The 21,378-nt window shown below is 42.5% G+C and overlaps 2 protein-coding genes across 9 annotated transcripts in view; one reads left to right on the top strand and one right to left on the bottom strand.

The window, feature by feature from the left end:
* The window catches only part of LOC119171395 (uncharacterized), a 95,106-nt gene that overhangs the window by 48,936 nt on the left and 24,792 nt on the right, over window positions 1–21,378 (bottom strand). The gene's annotated exons all lie outside the window — the stretch shown is intronic.
* The window catches only part of LOC119172640 (ATP-binding cassette sub-family G member 1), a 29,292-nt gene continuing 11,922 nt past the window's right edge, over window positions 4,009–21,378 (top strand). Inside the window, exons 1-8 of one of the 3 annotated variants that reach the window (XM_075892693.1) lie at window positions 4,009–4,372; window positions 7,564–7,737; window positions 10,484–10,601; window positions 12,440–12,626; window positions 14,111–14,256; window positions 17,933–18,056; window positions 18,646–18,760; window positions 19,743–19,888. In XM_075892693.1, the coding sequence (XP_075748808.1) occupies window positions 7,584–7,737; window positions 10,484–10,601; window positions 12,440–12,626; window positions 14,111–14,256; window positions 17,933–18,056; window positions 18,646–18,760; window positions 19,743–19,888 (990 nt within the window). In that variant the 5' untranslated portion in view covers window positions 4,009–4,372; window positions 7,564–7,583. The remainder of the gene's footprint in view (window positions 4,373–7,563; window positions 7,738–10,483; window positions 10,602–12,439; window positions 12,627–14,110; window positions 14,257–17,932; window positions 18,057–18,645; window positions 18,761–19,742; window positions 19,889–21,378) is intronic. The other 2 variants (XM_075892692.1, XM_075892691.1) reach the window with 2 other exon arrangements.

The raw sequence follows: 21,378 nt of genomic DNA, 5'->3' as shown, positions 1-21,378 counted from the left end.
GAAGATGAGAAAAGGCACCTAATTTCTGCAACCCGGTCGGGAGCACGGCGCAGTGCCTGTGTATAGTGTCAGGAAACAACATGCGGTGCGGCCGTAGGTGCAGGTACGTGGGCCCCACCTGCTTGCTTGTATTTCGGCTCGCGCTGTTCGGTGAGCCTCTATGTTTGCGCGACTGGTGCACCAACCCCATTCCGTCGTTCCCTTCGAGGAGTCGTGCAGAAGGCCCCAACGACTCACTTGGTTTTAAGGCGAAGAGAACTATCCGCAAAAATAGCCACGAGATGGTGACAGCGATAGCGGAAACCACTGAGACGAAACCGCCTAGACGCAGCGCATCCCAGCGAAAACAGAACTTAAGAACTACCCACTCCAATCACCATGGTAATGCCAAGTTATTTTTTTTATTCAAAGAGGTGGGCACAAGCAGCATTTATTACGTCTTGTAAGGCACAATATTTTATTTTTTGTTATTATTAGTATGAGTACTATAATGATTATTTGGGATTGGGTCTCTTGACGTCATTTGGCTCATTTCTAAACGTGCCACTGGTGGCGCATATCCTGTTCGACATTTTTCCCGATTCCCCGATTAGTCAAACACCTGTGTTCATAATGTTGACATTCTAGATGTTCTCAAACAATGTCCTACCACTTTGCTACAAATTGTTATTTGCCTTTGGTGTTCCTTCAAGATTTCATTCATTCAAAATACAACTTCTTTCAAGAGAAAGAAATCAGCTCTAAGGTGCTGCACAGTAGAACGTGAGAAAGAAACAGTACAGTATATAAGAGCGCCAGGAAGAAGACTAACGAAAACAAGTGTTTGGGGAGTGGGAGAGGGGGGGGGGGGCAAGCAGCGTGCGCCGGTTTTGAGAGACAGAAGACAATGAGAGAGAAGATGAGAGACAGAAGTAGAAGAAGTGCGTGACTGAGGTAATTCACCCTTATTGTCTTGAGAGAAATGTCATTGTTGGGGCACAAGTGGTGCTAAGCCTGATACCCGGCATAAGGATATTTATGCTCCGTCAATTGCGTCAGAAAACGGCATCGTAATGCTGCAAACCCAAAGGTGAATCGTTTTGTTCAAATGCTGTTTAAATGCCCGGTTTTAGTTCCCTGCGACATGTAGGCATGGGTGTTTCTGTTCTCTTAATCTTCTCGACTCGTTGTTGCCTTTTTTCAGGAGACCAGTGGCCAGTAAAGTCCGATAAAATTGCAGATATGTTTGAAAAAGCGGCATTTCAAATAGACGGCTCTATCCTAGAGATAGATATGTAAGTTTTCGTCTCTGCTTCTAGCTAAAAAAATTAAGCGCCTTGGCAAGTGTCATCGGGTATTCTGATACAGCTGCTAAGCCAAACAATTTTTAAGCAGTAACGATGAACCGATTACTCGTAACGCTTGTACTTGGTATGGACTGGTGACGAGTAGTACAATTTCCCCCACTCTTGTGGCTCATACCCCGTTAATACTAACGCAACGACAACATAACACGCCGACAAACTATAGTGCTTCTCCCCAGAAAAGCTTCTTAACGTGGGCACAGTGGTGATCGTAACGAAGAATTCCAACCGCTGCAGCAGAACACTTGTTCTGTTGATGCTTTACCGGCCTAAGTGCATGCACCATGCCCCCCATTACGACGGCGTGTTAAGAGAAACTTCAGAGTTTCATCGGCCACTACTTGAAAAGTCTTCAGAAAGTTAATTTTAAATGAAAAGGTTAGCCTACACCTGCTCTCGACTGTATAAAACAAATGCGTTTCCACATGGGCACCGACACATACACAACATAATTTTTCTAACATACAATTAATCCAAGGAAAGCATAGCATACTATAAATTTGTACATTTAACTGTATTGTAGTGATCACGACAACAATGTAAAGGAATTAAAGGGAATGCGAAACTTTCGTGTGACAGGTATACGGGCCGAACCTGCATGTGTACGTAAAATGTATTACGCGCTGCGTTACGCCAGGAGGCGAAAAATAGTGTTCCACACTCACCGTTATGGCTGCAAGTGGCCCTGACTAGCACCCCCTGAATTCACAAACAAGAGCACCCGGTACAATGGATGGGAAAGCGAGTGCTCCTGCAGCTTAGAGCATCGGATGCCTTATGCATCCGATGCTCTAAGCATCGGAAGGTTCGTGCCAACGTGCGTCAAGTATATTTCTGATCTACTTTAAATCCTTTCTATTTATATCGTCATTGCTGAAGTGTAAAATTGCAAATACTTTTGCTTGTGGCTTGTTGGTTCTATTGTGTGCTGGTTTAATTATGTTGAGTCTGACACAGAAACAAGCCATTAAGACATTTCCACTTTCGGTGTTATAGGTAACAGTATACTGAGCACATTACAAGCAAATATTCCTTTCTCGGGGCAGGAAATGCTTTGCTTTCCTGTAATGAGTGGTAGCGTAGGCGTAAAAGGCTAAAGTATACCACTGTCTGTGCGTAAAATTCGCGTATGTTTGTGGCCGCACTTTTCTATTATTAATAGGTTAAGAATAACGAATGAAAACTCCGACATCAAGTCGTTTGCTCAGACTAAACGTGAGCTACCGCTGCACCAGCAGCGGCCATTCCGGTTTTCTTATCGCGTTTGCTAATCCCCTCCCCCCCCCCCCCACCCAGAAGAAGGCCTTCGCACTGTTACTTGTAAATACCTCTTCGTTACTTTCGTCAGCCTTCATTGGATGGAGTAGAGGTTTGTGATTGTGCCACTTATGAAGCGCACCGGAGCGGCAGGCACTGGGAGTGCTTATCGCATAACCTCCTTTCAGCAGCTGCAAGTTGCAATACGGTTCGTATTCCTTTCGTCACTCGAATACAGTATGCATAGCACCTGTGCATAACCATGTCGCCACAGATGTTTTGTGAACTACTTTCTTTGCAGCACGAAGGCAACAAAAAAAAAAGTGCAGTGCAGCTTTATGGGTGGAGCTTCTGTTTATTTTTACGTTGCAAGCAACTGTAGGGAAGTTGAAACATTTGTACAGGGATTCTGCATGGTTCAACTGGCGCGTGAAATTGCCTGTTTCGCGTTTTATCTCGAAGATTTAAATGCCGGCAGATGGACGAGTGCTTCAAGCTGTTCGCAGGACCTCAAGAAGTGAGGAAGTGAACGAATATTTTTGCGATGAACGATAAACTAGCTCTGTTGCGATCGCGATCTGTGGTCGTATTTCACACACTGTGCCACGCGCTTCTCTTCATGAGTAACATTTTAAAATGCGTCTTCCTATGGTCCCGTACCATAGCACATCCTGGGTCTTGGCAAACACAGTATGAAATCGATCTCAGTCCTGATATCGATTTGGACACATAGCCAGTACGGACGATTGGCTCACGTGTTTACATGGTGCGTATTTTTAAGCAGAACTTGCCGCAATAAAAAAAAGGGAAGGGAGAAGAGCGTAGAAAATCGTCAGTGATAGAAACATTTAACTAACTGCAATTTTACGTATCGCTGACTTTCGACAGGCTATAGTAATAGAGGCTATGCGTTTTCCATGCCGGAAAAAGAAAAAAAAATGAATATCACGAAGCATCTGGTATATTCCTTGACACGCTTGACATTACAAAGCTAAGTACAACGAGTAACTATATATATTCCTGCGAACCGACAATTCACAAGTAGAGTGAGAATTATGACGCCGTACTTAGGACAAGCGATGTGGACAGTGAATGACGTCGTCGCTTTTACTTTTTTTTTTACCCTGCTCTGCGAGGGTTAGAACCTCCATCTATTACGATTGTCGCCCACCAGATCTTTCCGAATGACAAACGACGCCTTTGAGCAGTATACGGCGCATGTCTATAGTCCAAGTGCATTCGGACTTCCCGCGCCCGTGCCGACGGTACAGCTGCGGACAGGCGCGGGCTCTAAATGTGTTGTTACAGCTGCCGGCAAGGGAACCCCTATAGCGACGTCAAGACCTCGGAGGCTGTCTACGTCATCCGGCGTGCGCTTGCATGCCACCGGTGTTTCTTGCGTTGTTCGCCTTCAGGCCGGCAGCTGTGCGAAGTCGCTTCTATCATTTCTGTTGCTTTCAACGTCTCCTTCCTCTCTTCCTGTTACCCTCTCGCCTTCTTCCGCTGTGCGCCGGCCTTCGCAGTCAGTTGAGCTCGTCGGAAAGCAAACAATCGCCCTTGCGGAGAAACGGAAGAAAGCCAGAGGCGATGATGCCAACGCCGAGTCGGAGCTCCCCGTAGCTTTGCGAGGGACGTCGAGGCGAGCCTCAGGAACGCCCATGCCCAACCGTTGAAAACTGGAAGCTCTCCCTTGGCGTGGAGAACCGGCTGAAAAATTCCAGGCTGTTCGGATTGGTTTCCAAGACATTGGTTTGAACAGCGGATATTCGGAGGTAAGTTTAATAATCAGGTTTTGTTTTATTTACTTCTCTGTCACATGAAGCTCGCATTGGTGTAGTGTGCCCATAAAAACTTTCGCACACTTCAAAACTTACTATATTTCTCTCTATTGAAAAGAATAAAATTCTTCGCCACAGTTCATTTTGTGTTTGTTTGTGGGGGAGACAGAAAAGTTTATTAGCCTGCTTTCAATGAAAAGAAAATTAAAGGTTTTGTTATTTTGATTTTTCTTATGATGTACGAAAATTTTGGGCAATGAAGGATGTTTGTTGCAATTCGTTATTTCGTTCACCTTTGTCGCGTTATTTACTGGAGTTGAATCTGTGTGGCTATTGATATGAACGATACTCCCAGCACAACGTTCATGCGATTCTGGGAAGCTGAAGTATGAACGTTCAAAAGAGGCACTTACGGGAGCAGCGCGAGCACTCCCTAGTCCCGACTAACATTAACTAAAAATTCAATTGCTAATGTGAACGTTCCTACGTGCACTCTTCGAAAGCAGTTGGCTATAGTTGAAATAATCTCTGATTTCTCAGCCACATTGTGTCGGGAATGCATTCAATTTGTAAATGTGTCACATGGAGCTAAATACCTGCGTCCTGTCGACAAACAAGCACAGTCATGCAGCTTAGCCACTCCTGCTACTCCAAAATTAACCTCGAGATTTCGGCATGAGGTCGATGTCATGGTAAGCAACATAAGAAACCGACGTGAACGTAGACTTCGGTCCTCACGTGCTGTCAGCGAGGATTACATGGCAGCGAGCCAGCTCCTGTCACGTGGGCATTGCACCGACATACTACACCATTCATTCCCTTCGAAATCGTTATTGCCCCGACTCGCTTGCAGTTGGCCAACCATCGTACAATGGGTCGGCTTTACCTGAAAAAAAAAAGAGACATATTGCGCAGTCCTTTTTTTAATGCATTACATAAAAAGATGTGATATATCAGGCCACCACAGTCAGCAACGACAATGCTGTATACAGACAAAGTTTATTTCACATATTTGGTCATAGGCTGATATGCACGATAGATATTGTGTGCCTTTTCAATGCTATGTATCTCTCGTTGTGCTTTTTTGTTTGCTTTGCTTAAATATGTCGCAGAAAGGCATTTTGTACCAACACTAAACAACGGGCAAGTGTGGCTGTAGTGACGGTCTTTGCCTTTCTGATAGTGTCTGCCTCGGTGGATAGGATGCTCGGCTACTGACCTGAAAGCCACGGGTTCGATCTCAGCAGCGGCGGTTGTATTTCGATAGAGACTATGGTAGAGGCCCAGGTAGTGATTGTGCGATGTCAGTGCACCTTAACGAACACTAGATAGTCAATATTTCTGGAGCCTTCTCCTGCGGTGTCTCTCATAATCACAACGTGGTTTTGGGCACGTAAAACCCCACATAATATTATTGTTTTTTTTTTCTGATAGCTCGGCGCATGCTTTTCTCACCGTGCGTAAGTACGTTATATTTAGGAGCATCTATTCTAGGATCTGTGTCGCCAACGCTGCCACTCGCAGGGGTAAAAGGCACGAGGAGCCAACAAAGTGCATAACTTTGGTACCTCACGCGCAATTTTCTCAGAGTATTCGTGTCGAGAATTGAGGAGCAGTTCGAGTCAATCACATGAATCTCGTTTTCTTACCATCTCGCTTCTGTTTTGACTGCCAGGTGTCAGACAACCCGCACGTTTTACGAGTGACACCAAAGCACGTGCAGTCGACCTTATTCGTATATTGATGCATAGAGCGCATGCACTGTGTCAATTTAGTTCATACGCACAAGGTATTGCTCACTTACATAAAATTCCTATAAACGCGATGTCGGAATACAGCTCTGAGCCAATGCCACGCTAGCGCCAGCAACGATACGATGACTCGCCAGCATCAAGCGGCGTTGGCCGCCAGGCTTGACACATTCAGTAAAAACCGACGCATTCGTGGTCAACGACCTAAGACAATAACAACGAACATGTCGTCAGTGTTTGCGAGTCACTGCGTGCGCGAGTGTCTTCACCCGGGTTATTGAATACAGCATGATCGTCCGGGCATGTACTACCATTTAAAGTGGGGCTGAAAACATTGATGCGAATGAGTGAAGCAAACAAGTATATGGGACATCACAGCCTCCTTTTGTTTGAGCAATTCGTGATTGCCGGCGTGTTCTCTGAAGTTACCAAAACCGCAAGGTGTGTTTTGAAACCCATCAAAAATACTTAACAGTGCATACTGTAACTATAAGGCACCTAATACCATTATTATTATTATTATTAATATTATTATTATTATTATTATTATTATTATTATTATTATTATTATTATTATTATTATTATTATTATTATTATTATTATTATTATTATTATTATTATTATTATTATTATTATTATTATTATTATTATTATTACAAAGCACCTAAACTATAAGTCACCTAATAACATTATTATTATCTGGCGTTTTACGTCCCAAAACTACGATATGATTATTAGAAATGCCGTGGTGGAGGGCTAAAAAACTTTAGACCATCTGCTGTTTTTTTAATGTGCACTGACATCGCGCACCATACAGGCCCTTGACCACCGCAACTGGAATTGAACCCATGACCTTTCAGGCAGCAACCAAGCACCGTACAAGACAACTGTGAATACCTAAGATCAATTATTATTTGCCATGAATCCACTGCAGATACTTCAACTATTTGGTTGCTTTAAAGCTGAGTTTCGACATATTAATGTTTATTGAACACGGCACAATGACAAGATTGTGTCTGGCTTACCATGGTGTATAAGCGGCTACGGTGCTCAACTGCTGAGCTAAGGTCACGGGTTCGAATCCGGTCACGGCTGTCGGAATTCACTGGAGGCGAAACGGTTCAGGCCCATGTACTGTGCGATTGTCAATGCACGTTAAAGAACACCGGATGGTCAAAATTTTCGGAGCCCTCCACTAGGCCATCTCTCGTAACAGTATCGTGGTTTTGGGACGTAAAATCCCAGATATATTTATTGTGTGCGATTGTTGTTGAGCTCATTACTTCGACCACTGCAGAACAGCAACCATGACGCGCAGAAAAGTTCAAATAGTCCTATTGGACTAAATCTTAAAGCTGAATAGTTTGGTAAATGTTGGTAATAAACTTCTTATCACTTGTTATGCTGAAATTTTCATTCCCGTTTTGTCTTAGATCTTCTATCACGAGCAGATATGAAAATGACGATAACCTTTGATCGAAGCGGCACCAATGGTTTCGTCAGCCTTGACTCCTACTGTGCGGAAAACGAAGCTCTGCGCCCACACAGCTGCAATGCTGTTTCTCTTGAATGGAAGAACATAAACTACGAAGTGCCAGTCGGAAAAAGTAAGTTTCAAAAGTAGGCAAAAAATGCCTGTTGATAAATCCTCCTTTTCTTGCCAAATTTGTTACTTTGAGTGTCCGCGAAATTTCAAGTCCACCAAAATGACCTTTAATTCTTTCAAAATAAATTCTTTCAAATGTAATTCTTTCTAATTCTTTCAAAATAAACGATAGAATTATTTATGATCCGGCGGAAATTTCGAACAATTTTAACTCGTTCTTTCAGTCTGTCTTTACAGTCGACAATCTGGTTGTTCCTTCTTTTTCCACCTTGAATCCAACGTCTCCAATCAGTGATGTAGTGATCACTGAAGAGGGCGTGTTAAATCTCGTACTTAATTTGGACACTAAAAAGTGTAATGGACCCGATGGTATCCCCAGCATGTTTCTCGTTCGCTACTCTCTTTGGACCTCTTAATACCTTACAGTAATTTTCAATAAATCCGTAAAATCTGGAACAGTTCCCAGATCTTGGAAAAACGGCAAAATAGTACCTTTACATAAATCTGGTGACAAGCAAGTTTTCAGCAATTACAGGCCCATCTCTCTTACCCCTCATTCCTGCAAGCTATTAGAGCATATTATATACAAACATATTATTGCATTTCTCGAATCTAACAATTTGTTGTCTAGCTTCCAACATGGATTCAGACGAAGTTATAGTACTGTTACGCAGATAACCGAATTCGTGCACGACATTTCTAGTAATATGGACATTGGTAATCAGGTTGACGCACTATTCATCGACTTTTCGACAGCGTTCCACACTGTACTTTACTCTAAATTACTATGCAAATTAAATGCCATATTAAACAACCCGCAACTAGTTACCTGGATTTCTAATTTTCTTTCTGAGCGCTCGCAATACGTTTGTTATAACTCAACTGACTCCGACATTGTTAGTGTTAATTCAGGCGTTCCACAAGGTTCTGTACTTGGCCCGTTGCTGTTTCTACTGTACATAAACGATTTGCCTAATAACGTCACCTGTAAAATTCTTCTGTACGCGGATGATTGTGTTTTGTATGAACCCATCAACTCTCCTGAAGCCCATTATCGTCTAAATGACTCATTTACTAAATTTTGTGAATGGTGTGCAACCTGGCAAATGAGTATAAATTTTAACAAACCTGTGCTTATGTCTTTCACGAATAGTAAGTCCCCTTCCTGCTTCACGTACTCGTTTAACGGATCCACCTTAAAAAAAGTAACAGAATACAAATATCTTGGTGTTGTTCTTTCTAGCAATTTATCTTGGTCTCAGCATATTAACTTTATCTGCACAAAATCTTTAAAAAAAGTTAGGTTATTTAAGACGAACACTGTCCCAATCCCCCAAAAGCACTAAATTACTAATGTATAAAACACTGATTCGTCCTATACTTGACTACGCATGCCCCGTATGGAATCCACACAAGCAGTGTGAAATCCATAGAATTGAGGCCATTCAAAAAAAAGCTATCAGATTTATTTGTAACCGCTATGATAGCTACTTTTCACCTTCCCTTGCCCTGTCTTCTCTTGAACTAACCACATTACGCATGCGCCGTCTAAAGGATTCTATGAAACTGCTTTACTGCTTTATTAACTCGGTCTATCGCATGTCCCACAATACCTACATCTCATTTGCCTCGCCGACCACAACTAGAAGTAATCACCACCTTAATATCAAGCCTTACCATTGTCGAACTAACACATTCAAATTTAGTTTTTTTCCTTTCACTGCCGAAAAGTGGAATCAACTGTCCGGTGACATTCGCTCCCTTCCGCTGGAAAATTTTTTACTTGCCCTTGCGGATTTGCGTTAAGTGTTCTTTTGTTTTATTGCTCTGTTGATCTGTTTGTTTGTTATTTTTTTTTCTGTAAATGCTCACTCCTGCCATAGCCCCAAATTGGGGGCTGCAGTATGTATAAATAAAAAAATAAATAAATAAATAAATATTTAGTAGTGAGATCCTTAATTGGTAATTCTTGCAGTAAAATAAAAGTCACTAACAACGTGCATTCCATGTACAGAGAGTTGGCGTTTATACAAGTACTGACTTTAAACGTTCCGCAGGGGTGAAAGACAAGAACAAATTTAGAAATGTTTAGAGAGGCCCTGCCACACTTTTTTTAAATAGCAATTGAATGGAATCGTGGAAGGAGCTTACTGCCCCACGAATTAACTGCCCCAAAACTCTGAAAAATTCATTCAGTATTATATGAGTTACAATGATTTGTCGCACGCTGCTTGTACTGCTATTGGTTCAGAGAAAGAGAGAAAAAAAAAGGCGCTAATTTCTGCCGCACATGAGCGAAAAAGGCTAAGCGCCAACGCTTCCATTGCTTTCTCTCTTCTCTTGTTCCAACGAAAGTGCTGAAGGGGTGTTGGCTGTAGGCTAAGCAGTGAGAAGCGGCACGGGGGAAGGAGATACGTCCCGCGTTGCTCAGGAGCTTGAGCACTTTTTGTAGTGAATGTTGTGACAACAATTTACTACCTCAAAGTTAGTAAGTAGCAATGCCATTTTGTTAAGAGTGTATATCTGTGAGTACAACATTTGTACATATATTAGCGTCATTTTATTACATGTAGCTCAATAAAAACAATTGCAACACGGTCTCCTTCCCTCCGCATGCTTCGCATAACGTCGATTCCCGGGTACGTGGGATCTGCGAATTCTTTTTTGCCACTTCCTCATATTTCATTTAGCCGCCACGATAAGTCAGAATTTCACAGTTGCCCATGTTTGTTTCTTTCCCATCCTAGGCAAAAAAATGCTAATCGATCACATGTATGGAAGGTGTGCTCCGGGAACACTGACTGCAATTATGGGGCCCTCTGGTGCCGGAAAAACCACGCTCATGAACATCCTCTCGGGTCATATGTGAGTTCTCAGTTCCCAATAGTGAATAGCATGTGTATAGCCAACATACTGCAAGTGAAACAAGCTTAGAGTTTTGCAAAAAGTTTTTTAAGGAGAATATCATAACGCTACTGGATGTTGTGGGGTCGCAAACACTGAGGATGTTGAGACGAGAAGCGTCATAACAACGTCCATGCACTAGCAATAGTGAGGACAACTTCAAAAAAAAATGGCCCCGTATCTGCATGTTACACCGCAAATGTCGTCGAAATACGATAGTCTGGCGTCTGGAGAGAGTTAACAAAACGTTTATTTGATGTTCTGCGCAATAAAATCGGTGAATGGTATTCCGAAGGCGCTATAGAGTGCACGTCACAAGTGAGACATGAGCGCTATCTGGCAGTTATTTGTATTGTCCCCCCTAACCCCCCTTGGGGGGGTGGGGGAGGCCAAGTTAACTCTTTCTTAATCTCTTTGCATCTTCTCTTCGTTCCTCTCTCGCTCTACCTCTTCATGGCTTTTTTTTTGCTTGTTTTTTCTACGTATAAATTTAGCGTAGTGATGGAATTGGACTCTGTTTCTCCTGGTTTCCTTGTCGTTTTTCTTCCTATGCTCTTGTAAGCCTCAGAAGTATAGAGTCTTGCGTCTCTATTCTTTTTGGTCACTGTCAATGTCGAGTTATACTTTCGCCTGAGAATCTTTGTTTTTCCGTGATTACTACTTCTAAAAGCAATACCTATGACATGACTTCTCCATTCGTGATCTATCTAAAGTTCATCAGCTTAGATGAACTAATTATTAAATATCTAGCCTATTTAATAGCAGCCTGAAAAAGTAGCTTCTATAAGGACACATCATTAGGTTTACGCGTACTCATCAGTTGCGTAACGACCGTTACAATATCACGCTGCCCCTCTAGCAAACATGAAAGTTTTGTTGTGGCTGTGATATGACATTCACGCAGTAGCTGAAGCGCCGCATATTGGGCTGTATTTCGACAGGATGTCATGATACGGTTCCTTCGTGAGAATAACCGGATTTGTTTCTTCGGGCTTGTGTCAGTGTTTGTTCTGTCATCCACTGAACACGGGTAGCAGTATTTGTGACTAACGAGGACCCATAAGCATGTTCGAATCGGTTTCGGGGGGGTAGTATATACGCATGTGGCTATAGCTGTGCTCTCAAAAATATTTGTTCTTGGGACAACAAACTATCTGAAGTGCACTTCAGTGCTTCTGCCACGATGTTGTCTCACGCGAGGCATGAAGTCAGAGCCGCCATTGATGCTGAACAGAGTGGACATTGGTGCAGGTTTTACTGTTCCAATCCGCACAAATTTGCGGACGAGTAGCTCATTTGCTTAGGACTCTGACAGAACGGCATACCACCCACAAGTCAGTTTTCACACACCTTCTCAGTACGACGTCTTAGAATGAACAGTGATGCCCGCGACAAAGTGACACCCACGTTTTGCCTAACAGTGATAATAGCGACACCACAAAACAAGCGAGCAAATATTACAAAATTACCTTGTCCACCACAGCAGTGGACGGGAGTTATAGCGCTCTTTTTTTATAAATGAGTTTGATAACTTCAATACTATTTGTTCAAATTAGTTAGCTGTCGTTGTCAGCCCAGACACTTATGATAAATTCATGAATTTAGAAATAATTTTGAAGATATAAAGAAAGCGTCATATAGAAGTGATAAGAAAAAGGCAGGAAAGCACATGAACCAGACTAAATTCTCTTGGCTCTATCTTGCGGCAATTATGTTACGAATACCGCTTTGGTATTTTTGAAATGTGCGTTATATTGAGAGAAGACTTTAATTTATGCTCATTTTCTTTTCAAACTCAGTGAAAGGGGCTACGAAGGTGAAGTACAAGTAAATGGCTGCGTCAGGGACACGAAGCTTTTCAATATGCAAAGTTGCTACGTCATGCAAGATGACTGCTTGCTACCAGAACTGACCGTACGAGAAGCGCTGAACATGAGTGTCCAGCTACGAACGCCATCAATGAAAGCTTCTGCCAGAGAAGAAATTGTAAGTTTTGACTTTATCTCTACCATTCTTTCTCATTCGGCACCTTGGTAGCCATTCTGCTGTGTTTCCTTACAAATCACACATTCTCGTAACCGCATGTGCACAGTGGTAGTAGAGGGGTAGCAGTGTTCGGCTGCTGCACAGCAAGACGCGGGTTCTATCCAAATTCGGACGTAGCCTTTTCGACGGTGAAGAATTGCTCAAAGCCATTGTACTGTGTAATGTCAGTGTACGTTATTGAACACCGGGTGGTGGAAATTTCTGGAGCCCTCTGCTACGGCTTGACTCATAACCATAATGTGGTTTCGGTACGCAACATCTCTGAAGTCGTTGTGATTCTAACCGCATAGTATAACAGCATGAACTTCGGCTAGCTATGTGCGTGGCACTAATTTCTTTGAACACAAGCGCAAAAGATATGCGCCAAACACTCGATCTGTAGGTGAAGACTAGCTGCTATAAATAATAGTACAGATCAAACATCCTTAAAACAGGATTAGAATTCGTTTCAAAATGCGCTAGAGGAGCTTACACATTACCACAATTAAAAGATATTGCTTCACATATTTTGATTGAATTGAGGAAGTGAGAGCTGTTACATATGCTGTAATGTAAAAGCAAACGCTGCTCTCCTGCGAACACCGAGGGAGTCCATAGCACGGTCACGCAACGATTCCTGTTTCTCGAATTTCCCCTGCTCCGCTTACTACAACGACGATAACGTTAATGTTTGACTTAAGCACGTGCGGTTTCCCCGGCAAGAGTAGAGTCTCGTTTGGGCGATACGCAAGCTTGGTGTGTAACTTACGCAGTGTACTCTTCGACGTTCTTTGCAGGCTTTCTGCTTGTTATATTTTGGATACGCGTCGTTTGCAGCGAGTACCGCAATGGTGTTTGCCCCTTGTACGAATCAGTACGATCAAGCGTCGCTGAAGTGCAGGTGGAAAGAGCTATCGCGCTCTTGAAGAGGTGGTAGTGCCATATCTAGCACGGCACACGAGTCAAGCGCGGGTTAAAGTAGCGATTATGTCACTTTTAAGTTAATTATGATCGTAACTTTCTAGTTATATCAGCTGACATTATTTTAGCCCTTGTTTGTGCCTTATAACCCAGCTTTTATCACAGCTAGCCTTGTTTTTGTCTTTATTGAGTAGTTTACTCTGAGCGCGACCATGCCACATGAGCAGCACAGATGGAAGACAAGCCGTACCCTCCAAAGCGATCCACGCTGTAAACTTTCATAGGTAATGCGAAAAAGATATTGTTACGGGGAGTGTTTATTTGGGGGTCGTGAGTTGGTACGAGAGCGGGATCATAGTGCATAGGGTGCACAAAATGCAAGGCTAAGCCCCACAACACCAACGTGTTCATCTTCTTTCATTAGGCTCCATTGCAGCGGCTGTACTGGAGAGGTATCTCCACACCCCTGACAATACCTTAATCTAGTAACTAATAGTACGTACCACTTGTCTCGCAAAACGAAGGTGACTGACGCCGTTCATCGATGGGGCTTGACAGAATGCCAGAATACCAGGGCCAGCTATCTATCTGGAGGTCAAAGAAAAAGACTCGCCATATCACAAGAGCTCATTAGCAACCCTCCTGTAATCTTCTTGGACGAACCCACTAGGTAAGCCTGTAACTCTCAGTAAAACAGCGTTTGTTATACTAGCGATCAACTGACACACAATACCAACTTTTATTTCTATACGTCAAATGCATGAGACAAAATGTTCATGGTTTGACATAATTTCATTATTCTTTTCTCTGCAGAAGTTCTTCCCGGTCACATACAAAAAAAACACGCAAGAATAGTGGCCTCCTTGAACCGATACTTATTCACTGCTAGCAACACTGTATATTTACAAAATGTGTTCTTCAAAAATCAATTACCTGCGATTAAACTGGCTAAGATGATACAAAAATTTCTGACATATTTCAAAATCCTTAAGGCTGAGAAAATTTTGTCGATCGGCGCAAAAGCAGTTACACGGCATGTGCGAGGTTTCTGTTCAGCTACCTAACATACTATTTTATGGTGATAACGCAGACTCCACCACAGACCAGTAACAAAAATCAATTGCTCGGCATTTTAAGAATGTAATGCGTACGCAATGACGGCAACATTTTTTAGTTTTTTTTTTTTTGCCATACCGATGTTGCCGGTCTTGAGTGCCTGCTTTCATATTTCTTACAAATCAAAATTTATTGCCAATGACTGCCTGAGCGAAAGCAGTTGCCTTTAACCTCGCGCAGATAAACACGCCTGGAGACATAGGCGTGCGCCCAGGGTTGTGTGGGGTTGGGTCATGGGGAGGCCAGGGGAGCGGCTACCGCATCACCAGTTCAACTGAGAAGGGGATAGGAGCGCACAGTCTGCTTCATACTCTAAGTAGGGCGAGGGGGTACTACGATAAGCCATTACCCCCAACCCCTCTGATGGCGAACCTAGCGCACGCCTGAGAACGAGAATCGTCAGTTTGGGCGTGCATTCCCCGAACGCCTTCTCAGGAAATCGCGAGCAGTCTCACAGGCGTCTTATGGCGAATTTTATAGAAAGAACAGGGGCACTCAAAAGCACGCTGAAAGTTCTCTCTTCAGAGCAAGCGTGTGTGGTCCAACTGGAGTAGGAGCACTGTCTGTCATCCAGTGGTAGAGCAAGAGTACTTTTGCTGTGCTGAGAGCTACAAATAGCAGTTCGAAGGGCTCTCGCTTCAAAGCGCCGCAGGTGCAATAAGAAAATTGTCACACGACTTTAAAACATCACATTCGTTTGGTTTGTTTTTCATTTGGCTGGCGAGCGCGGCTTGTATAATTGGACAGCACTGATGTTCACTGCATATTGTCGCCGTTTATACCAGCAGCGATGATCAAGTGTACACAAGTATGTTCACTGGATAGTGATGCATCGTAGCGCAAGCGTGGTACGTAATTGTAAATTAGGATAATGGCGCGCATGTGAACGACAGGTTTCACGCGGATTGCGGTACTGTCCTATTGAGAATGCCACAGCTTGGAATGTTCCGATTGCTCGATGTATTTCTCCTCATTCATCACCCTCTCACCTTCCCTGCGGACGCGTGCCGCATACTATAGTGGCAGATTGAGAGGCCGTATTTCGAGTGCTTCTCTTCTCCTCAGTGCTCGAAGCATCTACCCCTGTTCCCACAATGGAATTCACCGTGCCATTTTCACACAATGGTGGTCGTGGTCACACAGCAAGGTGATAGGAAACTTTACACGTGGGTTGTTTTATGGAGGCCCAATAAAATCATGCAGCTTTTTCGATATATCTTGGTCATGTACGACTGGGTGCCACCCGTTGCACTAGATGTTATAAGGGTGGTGTTGTCAAGAAAACACCATGTGCGCATTGTTTCTGCATCTCAAAACATTATTTTTTCCACCGAGCAAGAAAGCAACAGCGTGGGTTTCGTATCGAGGGGATATAGGCACTTGGCTGTCCCCGGGGAGCAGTGTTCTGTTTTGCTGTCTTTATTTATTGATGGATGTGTGAATTTATTGATTTCGGTGTCCAAGCTGAGAGGGTTCCAACCACACCTGTATGTCACACGCCGCAGTTGGCCTCAGAATTGGTGCGCGCACCAACTCTCTGGTAACCTAAGAGACGGGTGGGTGCAAAGTGTGCTCCATACATCAACCTAGTAGGGAGGAAGGGTGCTGCGATGAACATCCCCCCCCCCCCCCTATGATGGGGAACCCCGCGCACGACTATGGTCAAAAGCACACTCGGCAAAAAAAGAAAAAAAACAGTGCTGAAATTTTTACAAGCACTAAGGGAGAAGGATGACAACAGGCGCTGATTTACAATTGATGTTTAGTTTGGAATATGGAAACATTATACCATGGCAGTCAAAACACGCGGGACTACACCCACAATATGTTGTTGTACTTCTGACGATCAACATCACCACATAACTATTCTGTTTCACAAGCAGGCCTGGTTCACCTCAAAGGCAAAACGTCAATTTTTGTCTGGTGGGGATTGTAGACGCCATACCAAGACATTTATTTTTTGGGCATACTATTTCACTTGCTTCACTTATTTCGTTTGTTCTCTTTTCTTTCTATCGGGATATTTGTTTCTCAAAACTTCGGTGCACAGCCACAATCCCTTCAATGGATGCCAAGGGGGCCACTATTGGCTTTTTGCATGGTAGACTCGTGCTCCTTCAACATTACATTTACACACCTTCCCGTTTGGTCTACGTATCAAGCTTTCCCGCAGGACCACGAAATAGAATACAAATGTTCCGCACATTCTACGAAGCTACGTTTATCGTTTATTTCAGAATGCTGCTGCTTACTGGAACATGCTGAAAGTGACACCCGTTGTAGCCAACTTGTGTATGATAAAGTTAGGCAGTGTACACTTTTCAAATTATTTATTCGGAAGTGCGGAAGGCCCACGGGGTTTGATCGAAGAGGAAAGTTGTCATCCACATGTTTGTAGCATGACGATGCAAGTACAATGTGTGCGGATCTTTAGGAGGAATTCTTTCTGTAGTATACGAAAAATTCACTCCTGTCTGCAAAATTCATCCCATTCTTTTCGTGTTTCAAGCCAGTAGTCCACTCCTGCACACTTTGTCCAAAATATGTTAACCATAGCATTACACTTCAAACAATCTGCAAACTGCTAACTGCCTTTAAATAGTCAGGCCAGCGTTATTTGATAAGAAGTCCTGCTTTGGTTTTAGTTAGGCCTACGTGGTCTAGTCATTAAACCTACTAAACAAGTTGATTCTGGTAGACTCTCTCGGCGGTTTTTAGGAACCATAGATCAAAAGCTGTTTTCCTCTTTCCGCAATGTTTAAGGGACTATACCATTTTTTTTCTAGAACGAGTTCACCGCTTTTGTTTTAGATTCCTGTTGGTCTTGCATATTCTATGGGGAAAAATAAAACGAATTTACTTGAAAGCTCTTAAAGCTACGCAGCCTAAACCTCCGGGACGGAATACTATGAGACGGCGTCCTCTCTTCTTTCTATATTGCTTTATGTCTATATTGTAGAGTTACTACCCAAAAAAGTATATGCAGGCTGTTATCACGCAAATTACATTCAAGCTACAGTTTCACCATGCCCTTTTAAGGCACAGAAAGGCCTATACCTTACTTGTCAAAAAAAACTATTTCAAAGCTTACTGTCGTATAGTTTCATGGCTTAAAACATACACTCATTTGAGATATCTATGGTTGGTGTTTTTTACTCTAGTTTTAAATCTTGAAGTGCTTAATAAAGCTTAGCCTATACTGCGATTAATTTTTCTTGGTTTACATGCAGTGGACTGGACAGCAGCTCAGCACTGAAGTGTGTCCTGGTGCTGCGGTCACTAGCAGCATGCGGACACACAGTGCTGTGTTCCATTCACAATCCGAGTGCAACACTGTTCTCTCATTTTGATAAGGCAAGTTGGTGCATATAAATTGAATTCGTGGCAAAAAAGAATACCAGCTCTGCTTCGGGAAGTAATGAGATAATCACACGGTGAAAGTACTGTTATGTAATACGATGTTATGACAGGTAGTTGACAACTTTAAGGGGTTAACTAAATGTTTAGAAGTTTTATGAACTTGCAGTCTTGTCTGAAAGAAGCACATCTATATTCGTCCAAGTATGCCAAATAATGAATTAATAATACAAAAGCAGAAATAAAGTATTCCAGTAATACAAAAGCATCTCATTTACTGCGTTGCCCTCTGGGTGCGAGGAAAGTCATATATTTGTGGCTAATCAACTGTCCGCAATTTCTCATATTCTTGTGGCGTACAGCATCACTTGCATTACCCGAAAGCAAATGAAACATTTCAAGAAAAACTGATTTCACCGAATACTAATTGTGTCCGTGGCTTCTGTTATTTGCTGGTGCATACTTAGCGTCATTACGGCATGTAATACTTGTAATATAATTAAAAATTGCACGTGTTCATAAGCGCGTCATGACGTGTATTCGTGGGAAAGGTCAGATTTAGTAACTACGCACGTTCACCTTTCAGCTGTACATGATCTCGGAAGGAATGTGCATTTACAATGGTCCCGTCAACAAATTGCTTCCGTTTCTGGCCGCTCAGAATCTCAACTGTCCGATACATCATAATCCGTCTGATTTCAGTGAGTCAAACTTCTGACAGCACAAAAGCTTCACTTCTATTGCCTCGTGCAGACTCGTTCGCACTTGCTTCTCGCACACTGTGGGTCCAATAAATACGAGCTCGGATACGCGCAATGTTCTCATTTCTTTTCTTATGGACAATGTGCACGTAGACAGGACAAATAAAGAGAGAAACGCCGATTAAGCCACAATATTTGGTTCGGTTGCAATTCCGCGCTGTCGCTTTTCCATTAAAATGGGCAAAATTTCGCTAGAGAGCAACGGACAGAAGAAATACATTATTACACATACGACGCACTTAGTCTGTTTCAGCATGTCTGCCTGTCCATGCCTCAGTAGCGGCACATTGTGCCTTCTTTGGGTTAGGCACTGATACAGACAATAGAAAATGTATTCATGGATTGTGAATGTTCCCAGTAGCGCTTCTGACTTCATTGTATATCGACAAACTTATACATCAAAGAGACTAGAACGAAAGCTTCCCATTTAGTGCAATCAAAAAGCAAACAAAATGTGATTTCGTGTGACTGATCGCTAAGTTCTACCAAAACTGGAATATCATTGTACAGTTATGTGTCCACAGTACAGTGTAAAATAGACCACATCAGGTGTCTTTCAGCCATGATGTTAACAATGTAACAATATGATATATGGTTTTGGCTGAGAGTTATAGATATGATGTCGGAGCATTACAATGTATGCTCTAATTTAACAGTGTTATATATATATATATATATATATATATATATATATATATATATATATATATATATATATATATATTTCTTCAATATCTTGGGGTTCATGGTTAAACTGAACTCAGCTTGTCCTGCTTGCTCGCCTAAGTAATCCTCAAAATTAGTTCATTTAATGCGCTTTCTTGCACGTAACCTACTTATGCCTCTATCAAAACATTGTTTGTTAGGCTTATTTCGTCAAGCACGTAAAACCTAAAAGTCATGTTTTGATTTCTATATTAAGTTACAGAGATCGCATCTGGAGAGCATGGGGATTTAAGCAAACAATTGGCAAGGTCCTTTAAACCTGGTTTCCTTATTCACAATGGCGTAAGCAGTTTTCACCACCCAGAACTGACGCAATATGGAGGAAGAGTGATGACGGAAGAGGTAAGTTGACTGAATAAGAGTAATTACGTCTCGTATCAAAATGTGAAAATTCAACCACAACGTGGTAAACTATTACTTTTTTTCGTAGTTTACAAAGTTCTCAAGTACGAGCTAAGAGTTCCTCGCTTTTTCTTTCTTTTTTTGTTTTCTGCTCTTTTGACGGAACAGATGTCTTTCGTGTATTTTTAGTGTTACGAGTTCTGAGTGACATTCTCCTCCCTCCTCGAAAGCTAATCTCATCAAGCATTTTTTCCGCCTTCCGGATACTCATGAAAAGTCTTGCAAATCTATGGTTCTGGTTAAGAGTTATAGATATGATGTCGGAGCATAACTAGACTCAAGGTAAGAGCAATACAATTGCGAGAATAATAAAAATTACTTGCACATTTGAGGAATTGAGAGCAGCTGCGATCGAATGCCGCACCTGGTGGATGAAATCTCAACCACGTACTTCTCTCTAAGTGGCCTCTAAGATCATTTGCAGCAGTGCGCGAAACACAAAGCTAACATGACGATAGTTATAGCGCGAGAACAGCTGTCACACCTCTAAGTTACAAAGCTAACACCAGGTCGTGCACGAACGTCAACGGGCGAGTGCTGCTACCAGACACCAAAGTTAGGGACTAGGGCCACCTCCTAAATTTTTCAAGGACCATAGTCTTTTTTGGGATACACCCACGAGGAAATTTCGGTCTGCCTGGCTGGCTCTATGTATGTTTGTCTTTTTGAATCATCACTAGATTCACATCACAGAGTGAAAGTTTAACCCCTTGCTGAGCGGCCACCCATTTTGGTCTCCTAGTTGTGTTTATAATAGTGAACATTATTGAAACAAAAAGCAAACATTACGCATAACTGGGTGCAACCTCCACAGGTGAGTATTATGTTTTTGTTACTTTATTTTTTAAAATGCATAGTTACTCAATTCTGAAGACAGCAGTGCTTATTACGCTCGTCTCACAACGCAACGCTTTGAACGGAAAAACAATTGTTTCTACGCTTCACTAAAACTTCATGGTGCTGGCATCTACCAGTGGCTTTGCATTATAGAAAAGCTATGTTGCTTAACATTACTGCTAGATAGAGTCTATATCTCACGCGACAACTACTCATCGATCTTTTTGCGCAGAATGTCCAAAGACCTTTTATTCTCTCGATCTCCAGAAAGAAAACTATCGCGCTTCGACGACCTTTGCTAGCGAAGCGCGCAGATATGCCGCCAATTTTTATTGAGTTTTTCTCTGTAGAGCAACTCACGCTGTGACCACCACACACTAAATGGCTTGCCTTATTTATATTTAGAACGAAGTTCAGGAGTAAATGCTTACATGTTTAGAGACAATGAAGGAGTTACCTACGTGACACAGTTACGTGACTGCATGAGAAGTAGGTAATGACTAAGTACAGACAACTATATAATTATTTTTATATTACAACACAAATTATTACCGTCATTCTCATTCACAACTGCCCTGGCATTGTGAATATGC

Source organism: Rhipicephalus microplus, chromosome 4 (genome assembly GCF_043290135.1).
Source record: "Rhipicephalus microplus isolate Deutch F79 chromosome 4, USDA_Rmic, whole genome shotgun sequence".
Lineage (NCBI taxonomy): Eukaryota > Metazoa > Arthropoda > Arachnida > Ixodida > Ixodidae > Rhipicephalus > Rhipicephalus microplus.
Note: the sequence above shows the minus strand (reverse complement) of the source record. Positions and strands in the feature narration are given on the sequence as shown.